The sequence below is a fragment of the Hyalella azteca genome, unplaced genomic scaffold, assembly GCF_000764305.2.
Source record: "Hyalella azteca isolate HAZT.00-mixed unplaced genomic scaffold, Hazt_2.0.2 contig15098, whole genome shotgun sequence".
In the NCBI taxonomy this organism is placed as follows: domain Eukaryota; kingdom Metazoa; phylum Arthropoda; class Malacostraca; order Amphipoda; family Hyalellidae; genus Hyalella; species Hyalella azteca.
Window position 1 is genome coordinate 49820 of NW_025944962.1, and position 13154 is coordinate 62973.

General features: G+C 38.8%; 1 protein-coding gene across 1 annotated transcript in view; it reads left to right on the forward strand.

Moving 5' to 3' along the window:
- Positions 1 to 3014: 3014 nt before the first annotated feature.
- The window catches only part of LOC108676076 (probable ligand-gated ion channel 46), an 18086-nt gene continuing 7946 nt past the window's right edge, over positions 3015 to 13154 (forward strand). Inside the window, exons 1-6 of the mRNA XM_018164117.1 lie at positions 3015 to 3091; positions 4466 to 4600; positions 5467 to 5595; positions 7751 to 7851; positions 8342 to 8464; positions 11527 to 11553. Coding sequence (XP_018019606.1) covers positions 3034 to 3091; positions 4466 to 4600; positions 5467 to 5595; positions 7751 to 7851; positions 8342 to 8464; positions 11527 to 11553 — 573 coding nt within the window. The 5' untranslated portion in view covers positions 3015 to 3033. The remainder of the gene's footprint in view (positions 3092 to 4465; positions 4601 to 5466; positions 5596 to 7750; positions 7852 to 8341; positions 8465 to 11526; positions 11554 to 13154) is intronic.

Here is a 13154-nt window from a genome sequence, read left to right on the forward strand (position 1 = left end):
ACACCTATATACAATATCCCGACACGATAAGTATCCTGGATACGCGCCCCAACAGCACCTATTTATTTATTGTGCCATGCTACAACTACACAGAACACTTTGAAAGATATTAACAAGATTTAAAAAATTAAATGGAATATTGGCTACATTCTTGATTTTGAAGTGCATTATCAATAAGTTTTAAGTAATGTACTATCATACCACTCAGAATTTGCGTGACGCAATGAAGCCGACCGGTCGTACAATACAGTGACTACACCGTGTGCAATGAAGCCTGTCAGCCGCACTGAACAGTAATTGCGCACTGACTTTACAATGACGCACAATGATGATGCATAATGATTTTACAATGAAGCCTCCAGTCGCACTGTTCAACGACAGCCTCCGTATGCATCGGTGGCTACGCACACGGCGCCCTCAGGAGCTTTCCTCCGTATTTCCCTCCCTTTAATTTCATCACACGAATATAAAAACAGAATAAACACAGGCAGATAATTTTGGGGAATGGGGCCTCTTGGCTCAATTGGGGAAGCCCCCGGGAAAGCTTAGGGAAAACTGCCAGAAACTATGCCGCACAATTCACTTTTTGGAGGTTTTCCCGCTAGGCTCTTGCCATGCATTAGAAATAAAGGCGGGGCAATCAGCCGTGCTGAGGGAATGCCGCTAAATGAACAGCTAAATAATGGAGAGCGGTTAATGGGTTAATTAATTGCGGTAATGGGTACTCGACTACTTGCACTTGTTGGAATTGTACAGTAGTATGTATTGCATCATACTATATGTACTTAATATTAAAGCAATTATTGGTCAATCTCGTAATCAGGGATGATATAAAGAGAACTTATAAAACAAAACTATTCCTTAGAGCTTTCAAAACTACATGAACACGAAGGATGAAAATTTATCCTGACAATTACTGCATTTAATAAACCATTGAACGTTAATATTAGTGAGACTAAGCAATCGCTCTTTAAGCCGTCTGATGAACTACGCTCATATTCAAATGTAATTAAAAAAAATTTATATTCCTTTTATTCTAAGTGTTCTAGTCGATTATTTAATACACAAAATTTTTTTAAAATTGCAAAAAATTAGAATTTATTTAATTTTATTCTTGTGAGCGATCAAAAGCCGCTCAGCTCTATTAAAATTCTTGAATCTCACCTCTCATACTAGCGCACTAGCCGCATATGTCGACCTGGTATAACTCTATTATAAAGTGGAGTGATCCCTCAGTTGATTGCTATACTCACCGTTAAACTTAAAATATATTTGTATTTATTGAACGCACGTAAATGAATCTATTCTTCATCGAGCTCTCAACCAATTTTTATACATTAATTAATCTTTTCATTAATAAGCTTTTTCTTCTAAATATTTATTAACCTAAAATGATTAACTCTATTCATTATTAAACTCATCTCCCATTTATATTCATTGAACCTACTCGTTTATAATTATTTGTTCAACAAAGTGAAAATCGATGCTTTTAATAATGAATACCGTGGTATTCAGTATTAAAATCCTCACTTATTCTTATTCATTTATTCACTTAACATGATTAACTCTATCCATTATTAAACTCAAGCCCCATTCACATTCATTGAACTTTATCTTTAATTATTATCTATTCAATAACGTGGATAACTGTAATCATTATGAATAATTATGATTAGAGTTATGACGTACATAGCATAATAATTCAATGACGTGCCTAACTCTAATTAAAATAATCGCTTATTCATATTTATGTAACCTGAATAATATAAGTATAATATTATTTATAATAATAATACCACGAGTTTGCACATTATAATTAATATGTAAGGATAAGACATAATTATCCTTACAGCTATATTATTTCTTAACCCTTTCGGCTAGATTATTCCTATTTCCTAGTGCATACGGCTAGATTATCCCTAGTGCATACGGCTAGATTATCCCTAATGCATACGGCTAGATTATCCCTAATGCATACGGCTAGATTATTTCTAACCCTCACGGCTAGATTATTAATTTATTACTAACCCTTACGGTAAGATTATTCCCAACCCTTACGGCCAGATTATTACTAACCCTTACGGCCAGATTATTCCTAACCCTTACGGATATATATCATAACGAAACAATATCATCCCGTGGCGTATGTTCCAAATGCTCACACAAAACAATAAAAGTGTTTCATGAACTCACAATATTATAAGGTTTCTCGCTGCCATTGTCGCGATTGTATTTCCAGTCTGTATGACAGCCAGGCAGAGGATTTACCTAAACTGTCTTACAAAGGACAACTGTGAGATTCACGCTGATCTTCGAGCGTATTTAGGCCGTCAATTATTCGCATATACGCTTGATAATTACAGGGAGTCGTCGTATCTCGGGGTCCGCTAAGGCGATTACCTAATTGCCCCGCAGTGCAGCTAAATCGCCCCTAAATCGCCTCTAAATCGCCTCTAAATCGCCTCTAAATCGTGGACTTCAAATGGAATCAAAGCAAGCGATGAATGTTGGTGTTGGGGTGGTGGTGTTGGGGTGGTGGTGTTGGGGTGGTGGTGTTGGGGTGGTGGTGTTGGGGTGGTGGTGTTGGGGTGGTGGTGAGCCCTAGTTGGTCATTAAATCATTTCATCATAATCACCAGATAGTCACCACATAATCGTCTCACTACCAAAATCTTGTGTACCACCACCTGAAACTTGTGTACCTTGACCTAAAACTTGTGTACACCACCCAAAACTTGTGTACACCCCCCAAAACTTGAGTACCACCCAAAACTTGTGTCCAACCACCTTGAACTTGCGTACACCTCCCAAAACTTGTGTACCACCACCTTGAACTTGTGTACCACCACCCAAAACTTGTGTACAACCCAAAACTTATGTACCACCACTCAAAACTTGTGTACCACCACCCAAAACTTGTGTACCACCACTCAAAACTTGTGTACCACCACCCAAAACTTGTGTACCACAACCCAAATCTTGTGTACAACCCAAAACTTGTGTTCCCAGTTTCAGCGCGACCGTGCCGTGCGAGATGGAGCTTGCCTACTACCCCTTCGAGAACTACCGCTGCCTCCTCATGTTCCACAGCCGTGAGTCACAAAAACTCAACAAATATTCCTCATATTTATTTATATTTATTATATTTTTTCATATTAACATCATTTATTCATCTACCATTCAATAATAATAATAATAATATCAATACAGTAAATTGTATCAAATAGGGTGGTCATGGTTGTTGGTGTTTAATAAGTTTTATTAAATTCGGGTTCTAAACGTTTAGTCAAGATAAATAGCCGAAAATTAATTAATTCATTCACATTAATTCATTAATTAATTAATTCACCATGCCCCGTAACACTCACTGGTGTTCACCATGTTCCATAACACTCACGGGTGTTCACCAAGTCCCGTAACACTCACGAGTGTTCACCACGTCCCATAACACTCACGGGCGTTCACCACGCCCCGTAACACTCACGGATGTTCACCACGCACTGTAACACTCACCGGTGTTCACCACACCCCGTCACAATCACGGGTGTTCACCACGTCCCATAACACTCACAGGTGTTCATCACATCCCATAACACTCACGGGTGTTAATTACGCCCCGTAGCACTCACGGGTGTTCACCACGCCGCGTAACACTCAAAAGTGTTCACCACATCCCATAACACTCACGGGTGTTAACTACGCCCCGTAGCACTCACGGATGTTCACCACGCCCCGTAAAACTCACGGGTGTTCACCACGCCCCATAATAATCACGGGTGTTCACCACGCCTCCGTAACACTGACGCGTGTTCTCCACGTCCCATAATACTCACGGCCCAACATTCATGGGTGTTCACCACTCCCCATAATACTCACTGGTGTTCACCTTGTCCCATAACACTCACGGGTCTTCACCATGCCCCGTAATAGTCACGGGTGTTTACCACGCCCCGTACCACTCACGGGTGTTCACAACGTCCTATAACACTCACGCCCCATAACACTCACGGGTCTTCACCACGCCCGTAACACTCACGGGTGTTCACCACGTCCAATAACACTCACATCCCGTAACACTCATGGGTGTCCACCCCGTCCCATAACACTCACACCTCGTAACACTCACGGGTGTTCACCATGCCCCATAACACTCACGCCCCGTAACACTCACGGGTCTTCACCACGCCCCGTAACACTCACACCCCGTAACACTAACGGATGTTCCCCACGTCTCAGAACACCCTCGGGTGTTCACCACGTCCCATAACACTCACACCTCGTAACACTCACGGGTGTTCACCACTTCCATTACACTCACGGGTGTTCACCACGCCCCATAACACTTACGCCCCGTAACACTCACGGGTGTTCATCACGCCCCACAACACTCACGGGTGTTCACCACGCCCCGTAACACTCACGGGTGTTCACCACACCTCATAACACTCACGGGTGTCCACCACCAGTGGGGTACGACACCGAGGAGCTACGCCCCAGCTGGGCCGACGAGCCCGCCGTGCACTTCACGGACACGCAGGTGTCGCTGCCCTGCGAGATCGACGACGTCGTCATCGAACACAACACCTTCGTCACCACCAACCGTGAGTGCTGGGGTTACAGCTGCTGCATCTGGTGTGTCAGGTGCTGCATCTGGTGTGTCAGGTGATGCATCTGGTGTGTCAGGTGCTGCATCTGGTGTGTCAGGTGCTGCATCTGGTGTGTCAGGTGCTGCATCTGATGTGTCAGGTGGTGCATCGTCACCACCAGCCGTGAGTGCTGGGGTTACAGGTGATGCATCTGGTGTGTCAGGTGCTGCATCGTCACCACCAACCGTGAGTGGTGGGGTTACAGGTGATGCATCTGAGGCGTCAGGTGCTGCATCTGATATGTCCTAGCTGGTCTGTCAGGTGCTGCATCTAATGTGATTCCAGATCCTACACCTCGTCTGTCAGGTGATGCACCTGGTTTGTCAGTTGCAATGGTACACCTGGCGCAGGTGTAGATCAAGTTAAGGATTTAATAACATGCAGAAAAAATCCAATGGAAGGGTTAAATCAGGTGCAATAGATAATCAGCTGCACACGAAGATAAAATAGCTTGCCAAATCGCTAAACAGATTCTATTTCTAATTTGAAATTTGTGATGATGACATGAAAAAAACTTGCTTTTTGTTTATGATATAGAGCGAACATCTGGCTTTATGGATGCAAGTATAAATGCTGCATATCTGTTGATATGTGAATATGTTATATATCTAAATATCAGTGAATATGTTAAATGTGATGGGTTCCAATAATTATGTCATTGGTTTGCTTAAATCACTTGTTTAATCAAAATTTAAAAGCAAAAACAATGTGCCGAAAAAATAATCCAATGTTGGTCATTTAAATACATAAGGAATACTTGAGAAATATAGACATTATTACACTGAGAAAAATACCCGAGTAATATCCTTGTTTGGACCCAGGCGCGCGGCGGCGGCTGGAGGCTGAGATTGAGATGGAATGCTACAGCGGCTGGACCATCAAGCATACCGTGGTGCCTTTCATGCTAACCGTCACGCTAGCATACCTCGCATTCTTCCTGCACCCCCGGGGTGAGTGTTCCCGTCACGCTAGCATACCTCGCATTTTTCCTGCATCTCAGGAACGAGAATTTTTCCCCCATTAATTTCCACACTCCCTTAATAATTAATTTATTAATTTATTAATTATTAAGGGAGTGTGGCAATAATTTCCACCAGACATTCGACATTAAATTGGCGTGGTTTCGTTGAATTAAACGTTATTTAAACGATGTTTCAACGTCATTTGCCCACTGAAGAAGCTTTTAATTACGTATTGCACTGAATGATACGTCTCAGAATTCGTTCAAAAATGTGCCCATAATATGCAAAATTACTTCAAATCCTCGCTTGCTATTACTGTCAGACCTTGTTTAAGTCAATACAGGGATTGTTGTTAAATTGGATCTTTGTTCGACACAGGATTAATCAAGTCAAGCGTAATACCTTTGTAGGGTTTATATAAACAAGTATCAGGAAAAGCTGCTAGCCTGTGCGGTGTGATCTTTCTTCCTTGGCTCCATTGTAAACTAAGAAATAAAATCTATTATGCAAATATTGAAAAAAAAATTATAGCCGCTTGAAATTTTCATTATTTAATTTAGTTCAAACATCCTCACTTCAGTTGTGAAAAACTTACTGAAGACAATTAGGATGAAGTCAGCAAGAGACTTGAGTGAAAACCGACATAGGTCAAGGTTACTTATGTTTAATGATAAACTTGGTCTTAAACTCAAAGTTAAACTTAGTGTTAAACCTAGAGATAAACTCAATGTTAAACTTAGTGTTGAACTTGGTATAAAGTTGGCTTGGTACAGCTACTGAAAAATAATATTTCATTTTATTCGGAGACTTTCCTGAGAAAATGGCAAATTTTTTAATACGATGATTCCGTTACGAAATATTTTGAAAGAACTCTAATTTTTTTCAAAAACATCGAAATCGGGAGGCACTTTGGGGACATGGGTGTCCAAGATAAGCTATAAGTAACCTGTACAAATGCACATTTCTCGCATAATAAATGTTCACCTCCTCTCACATTATAAAATGTACATCTCTATAAATTAGTACTAAATCAAAATATAGTGACGTTTACAAAAGTCATGTCGGGACCCGTGCCCAAACAAAAGGCTAATTAAGTAGTTTATTAGCCGCGCTAACGACCTCCCAGTTCAGGATAACTGCCGCTTTGACAAGCGGGAGAGTCCTCTGGGTCCTACACTCCAAAAAATGAATGAATCATATTGTCCAAAAAGTGACACACTTACTCACCTATAGCCTGAGCAGAGATCGGACGCAGCATTTCCAAGCCCACAAGCTAGGGGTCATACTTTCAAAACTCGCTAATTGAACGTAAGTACTTACGCTCAATTTTCTTGTCTATGATTGGTGGATTTTGCTTGAAAGGCCGTCAATGATTGGCACATGAACTTACGATCTCTTAACTTTTTTTGAAAGTATGGGCCCAGGTCAAGAGGGATAAAGTTTATCGTTATTTGGACAGTCTAGGACATTTCATTGAGTGTATGACACGCACTTGACTTCACCCTACGCCCCGAGATACGAACTTCATGACAGCGCCTCTCAAAACTTCCAAAACTCGAAGGCTTTCCAATTTTTCCGTGAGGTCAATCTTTCAAGTTGCGGCTGATACCAAACTCTGAGCCGGAAACCCCCAACTTTCGGGCTGGGATAGGATAAAAAACTTTCTAACGGGTTCGCCAAATATTGGAGTTTGTGACGGCAACCTGACACGTGAACGCAAAACTATTTCCTTGCCTAACTCATACGGCTTCGTATAAGCGAGACTTGCATGTTTAATGATTTAAATTGATTAGGGAATGTCAAGTAACTCATTGCAAGAGAGCTGAACTACGTAGAATATGTGAATATATATAAAAATTGCGTAGAATATATGAATATACATGCCAAATTACGTAGAATATAGGAATATACGTAAAAATTGCAATCAGTGGGCGCAATGATGTTAGACTAAATTATTAATCGAATGATATTGTCAATCGGAAAATTCTTGGAAATTCTTATGAAAAAGAGAATTGATTTACATTTTGGTTGCTGCTGTGCGCTAAATTAGAGTTCATTAAACAATCGTAATGAATAATAATAATTAAAGCCGATAATTATGATTATGTCCACGTAATTATGATTTTGTCCATCCTGCCACCAGCCGTGACCGCCCGACTGATGGTCAGCTTCTTGTCCTTCGTCATCGCCATGATGGTTCATGAGAAGACCTACAGCCAAGTGCCCCAATACCCCTACACCATGGTGAGTGGTGAGTGGTGAGTGGTGGTGAGTGGTGGTGAGTGGTGGTGAGTGGTGGTGGAGAGTGGTGGCTGTCTCTTATACACATCTAGATGTGTATAAGAGACAGCCCCCGGGGTGAGTGTTCCCCGTCACGCTAGCATACCTCGCATTCTTCCTGCACCCCCNGTAACCGGAGCAATATTAGTAGTATATTAGTATTATTAATATAATATAATAATAGTATAATTAATAATATTAGTAACCGGAGCAATATTGTCACAAGCCCACTTCCCAAAAAGGATACGTTCTAGTGAGCGCAAAATGACTTGCACTGATGGTTGCCGCCACGTACAACAACTTTTAAATGTTCACAAGTTGCTACACTCAATAGCTTACGTATAATTTAAGATGAAAGTTATGTTCGTGGAGAGTGACATACGGCGGTAGGGGGAAAAATAATTCATACAAATAGTTTCGAATACTTCATTTTCAATTGTAATAATTTGTGCAGGCAATCGAAGTGTTCACTGGGACTTGCTTGGGTTTCATCTTCTGCACGGTCGTCGAGACGCTCGTCGTGGATGTCATCTGCCGCAGCAACGACAAACTCACGGCCGCTTCCTACGCCAGGGAGGTGAGGGCATCGCAGGATCCATTGTTGAACTAGTATAAGGTTGACCCATCAGAAGCCCATTTTTGCGAATGTAGTTCGTTGTTCGCCTGTGACGTCACTGATCTCAGTGACGTCACGGGCATTAACTAATCACCGAAATGCGATCAAACCAATCAACCAATCCGTCATGGGTAAGACGGGATTGATTACGTCTCTCGATCTACGTGACGTAACAAGAAAGCTGAACTGAAAGACGGAACTTCTCGCGGGTCAACCTTATATAGTTCAACAATGGCAGGATCTAACCAATGTCACGCTCGATATATTGTGGAAAAGAACATAAATGACACAATTCCGGTGTCAAAAGAAAATTTCAAAATCCTATTGCAATAAAAGATTTAGTTCTGAGATGTGTCCCGAGCCAGAGAGATATAGACATGGAGTATCGCATGCTAGTTCTAAATGTAAACACACAATGTATTTCTAGAACAAAAGCGGTAATTAGTCCATCATGAGTGGTCATTATCTGGGGGTATCTAATTTCAGAGATATAGAGAAGAGGCAGCGTAAATATAAAATTTAAAAAAGGCTGATGAGACGTATTTGTAGCCATATCCTGCACCTGCAAGATGGTGGAAAACAAAAGCCTGTAGTATGAAGTCCCATGCGTGCCGTTCGAGTTGAGGTGGATTGAAAGGGAAAACATTTTCATCGATAAATATTTGAATGTTCTATGTTGTTGAACAAATCGTGCGACATGCATTGAAGACGATTCAAACGTTCAGCGTTGATAAACCAATTAAACGTTCGCTTTGCTGAATAAATTGAAGGTTGTAAATTGATAACGATACAAACGTTTTGCATAAAGGTTGATTCAAGCATTTTGGACTGAGACCAATTTAGAGAGATTTGGACGATGGAGTTAAACGTTGGAGTTTCCATTTCCCTGTCATTTTCCCTTGTAATAATTTTCCAAGAACTTTCTCAAATGCATTCATTTGTCTAATTTTTTTCTAATTGAATTGTACGCTATACATAGTGGATCAGAGTAGCTCGTCAATCGAGGTAAGAAAAAAGAAAAATTTAAAAAACCTGCCTGAATTAAAATTTTTATTTTACTAATTGTTATTTAAAATGTGAATACAATTTAAAATTTGAGTCTTGTTTAGCTTCGTGTCTTTGTATGTACTTCTGGATATGCACTTACGAAAACCAATGGATGAACCTGTTCTTTCACCAATAAATTAGCTGTGTTTCTCTGTCAAAATTTATTTCTCGTTCAACACTGAACAGATTTGACTCAAGTTATTATGACCAAAATTGACTCGTTTAAAAAAAATGACAAAAACTTACTCGTGTTATTGCAAGCAGAGAGCAACACTCTGACGTAACCCAATAAAACCTCGTCAAAGGCAGCGAACAACAGCGAGGGCCGCTACACAAAAACAACCATTTAAATTCATCAGGATTTTGTTTACAGACGAAGCTGCAATGCTCACTTCAGGGCGATCAGCAGACGAAGCTGCAATGCTCACTTCAGTGCGATCAGTCGCACGATTTTGTTTACAGACGAAGCTGCAATACTCACTTCGGTGCGATCAGTCGCACGATTTTGTTTACAGACGAAGCTGCAATGCTCACTTCAGTGCGATCAGTCGCAGGATTTTGTTTACAGACGAAGCTGCAATGCTCACTTCAGGACGACCAGTCATCCTAAATTCAGACTACTTTCATAGTCGTCAAGCAAGGCCAGTTTGTTTGTCCTATTCTCGTTTATTTTGTCCTTAACAGCGTATAGATTATCTTATCTGCATTGCATCTTGATATGTAATGCGAAAGTTATTTCACGTAGCAGGTTTAGGGATAGCATTGATATCGAGCGGACGAATTATTGGTCTTTGGGTAGTTAATAGCTTGCCTATCTGGACAGGTATAGGCAGGAATAGCATTACCAAGTAGGGGACGAATTCTTCAATTTGGGTGGTGAAAGACGGGCTTTCAGTACAGGCTCGGGTAGGAATAGCATATGATCACTCTTCCTCCCCCTTTTTCCTTTTTCCTCCGCGAAAAAATGTTAATATATATAAATAATGAAGTTAAAACTATAACTATAAAAAAATAAACGCGCTGCTTATTTATATTTCAGATAGGGATGGTGTTTCGAAAAAATAAAATTTCCAGATTGTATTCATGGGCCGTTAACATCAATTTACTTAAATTATAAACTAAATTTGATTAAAAGTTAAAATTCCTTAATTTATTAGCAGGACGGGGCTGACTTTATTTTTATTACGACTAACAATTTTGGTAAACGGCTTAAATTTTGTACCCTGTAGGGTTGACAAGTCATAACAACTAGTCAACCCTAACTAGTAACTAATATTAATATATAAAATCGATGATGAATCCTAATCGAAAGTTACTAATTGCGTTCCGAATACATATAATTAAAGTTATTGCTTATTGAGCGTGGTAACATAAAGAAATGCATCAGGATATTTATGCTTTAAGTCACGATGATTGTGTGATGAACAAATGCCATGAGATATAATGTTTTAATGGGGTATTATTTCTTGGTTTCACTAAATATTTAAGTTTACGTTCATTTGTAGAAATTACAGAATTATTAACGAATGAGAAATGAATTGAACAAGACCTGCTGATATTAGTTACCTCTTAAACAAAACAAGATTTTTCATAAATCACGAAAAAACGAATTATCAAAATTTTGCTTTTTCAGCTAACTATGATCAATTATGATTGCTGAATATTTTAACTAAACTATAATTTCAATTTCAACTTTAAATTTCCGTACGTATAAATATTAATACATAACCGATTCCAATAATTGATTAATCAGTATTGCATAATTTAATTTATAAATTAAAAATTAGAAATAAATTATATTAAAATAAAAACTGAAGTAAAATGCAAATAACCATTATTGAGATTAAGATCTTTGTTTAGTTTATTCTGAGAAGGGATAATTTACGATTATATTTTACAAATAAAATTCATTTTTTTACCGTTTTGGACTTGAAGAAATATTAAGACAAATAAATTCTGTTCCTGATCTCTTGCAGGACTGTGAACTGAAGAAAGGTCCTAAGGTACGTTATTGTAGAATAGTTCCTCCTCAAATTAACAAAACATAACGAATATTGCACAAAAAAATCAAATTTTGATAAATTCTTAACAAATGATTATTTAATGTGTTAATATCACATTATTGAGACTCAAGATCTTTTCAGAATTAACGAATTAGTTATTCACTGCAAAATTTTAGTAAAAATTTAGGTATTATACATCTACGAAATTATTTTTTGTGGTTCACTCCATAAATCGACGTAATCGAACAAAATTTAATTGATTGGGACATTCGAAGAATATGAATCGTTATGATTAGTTCTAGAATAAATTATGCATAAATGTTGGGAAATTATTAAGATGAAAATTATAATGATTGGCTTCAATAAAGAAATGCATGCCTAAATGTGAATTGCATCTTGAGGCTTTCTGCAGGTGCGAATAAAGTCTACGGATTTTAGAAGAACATTTAAATAACTTCATTTAACTAACATTTATTATGCAAAATTTCTTTTTAAATTGAAAATTTCTAACTGATGAATTTTCTTGGGACTAACATAATTAAACACATTTTACATCATCTCCAATTGAAAATTAATGTGAATTACAATGGGACAAGGCTCTACATTTTTTTTCAGGTATTCAGTGTTCTGCATCTTTCTACTAACATATTTGGACGTGGGTAACTCTATTGCTTCATTTATTCTTTTAATCTACTTGTCTATATTTATCTAGTTCAGTTATCTAATATTCAATCACTGGTTTTTATTTGAGCCTCCATAGCTGTTTGATTAATGAGACATTAATTTATAAGAGGATTGTCTTTCTAAATACTTTAACAAGCTTTGAAATGACAGTCAAAAGCTATTTTGCGTTTTGATTTTTTGCCTAAATTACTACTAATTAACTTACTATGATCCCAGCGTGCGCGAGGTGAGCTACAGTGACCACGAAAAAATTATATTCGTGCAATTTTCTCCACCATGTGGTTTTCTCCACCATGTGGCAAAACACATTTTCTCCACCATGTGGTTTTCTCCACCATATATTGGTAATTTTTTCCATCATGTGGCACAATTTTCTCCAGCATATGTTACGATTTTCTCCACCAAATGGCACAATCATATCCACTATTTGGCATAATTATCTCCACCATATGGCACAATTATCTCCACCATATGGCACAATTATCTCCACCATATGGCACATTTTCTCCACCATATCGCACAATTATCACCACCATATGGCACAATTATCTCTGCCACATTTCACAATTATCCCCACTATATTGCACAATTATCTAAACCATAGGGCGCATTTATCTCCACCATATGGCACAATTATCCCCACCATAGGACACAATTATCTAAACCATAGGGCACATTTATCTCCACCATATGGCACATTTATCCCACCATATGGCACAATTATCTAAACCATAGGGCACATTTATCTCCACCACATGGTACAATTATCTCCTCCATATGGCAAAATTATCTCCACCATATGGCACAATTATCTCCACCATATGGCACAATTATCTCCACCATATGGCACAATTATCTCCACCATATGGCACAATTATCTCCACCATATGGCACAATTATCTCCACCATATGGCACA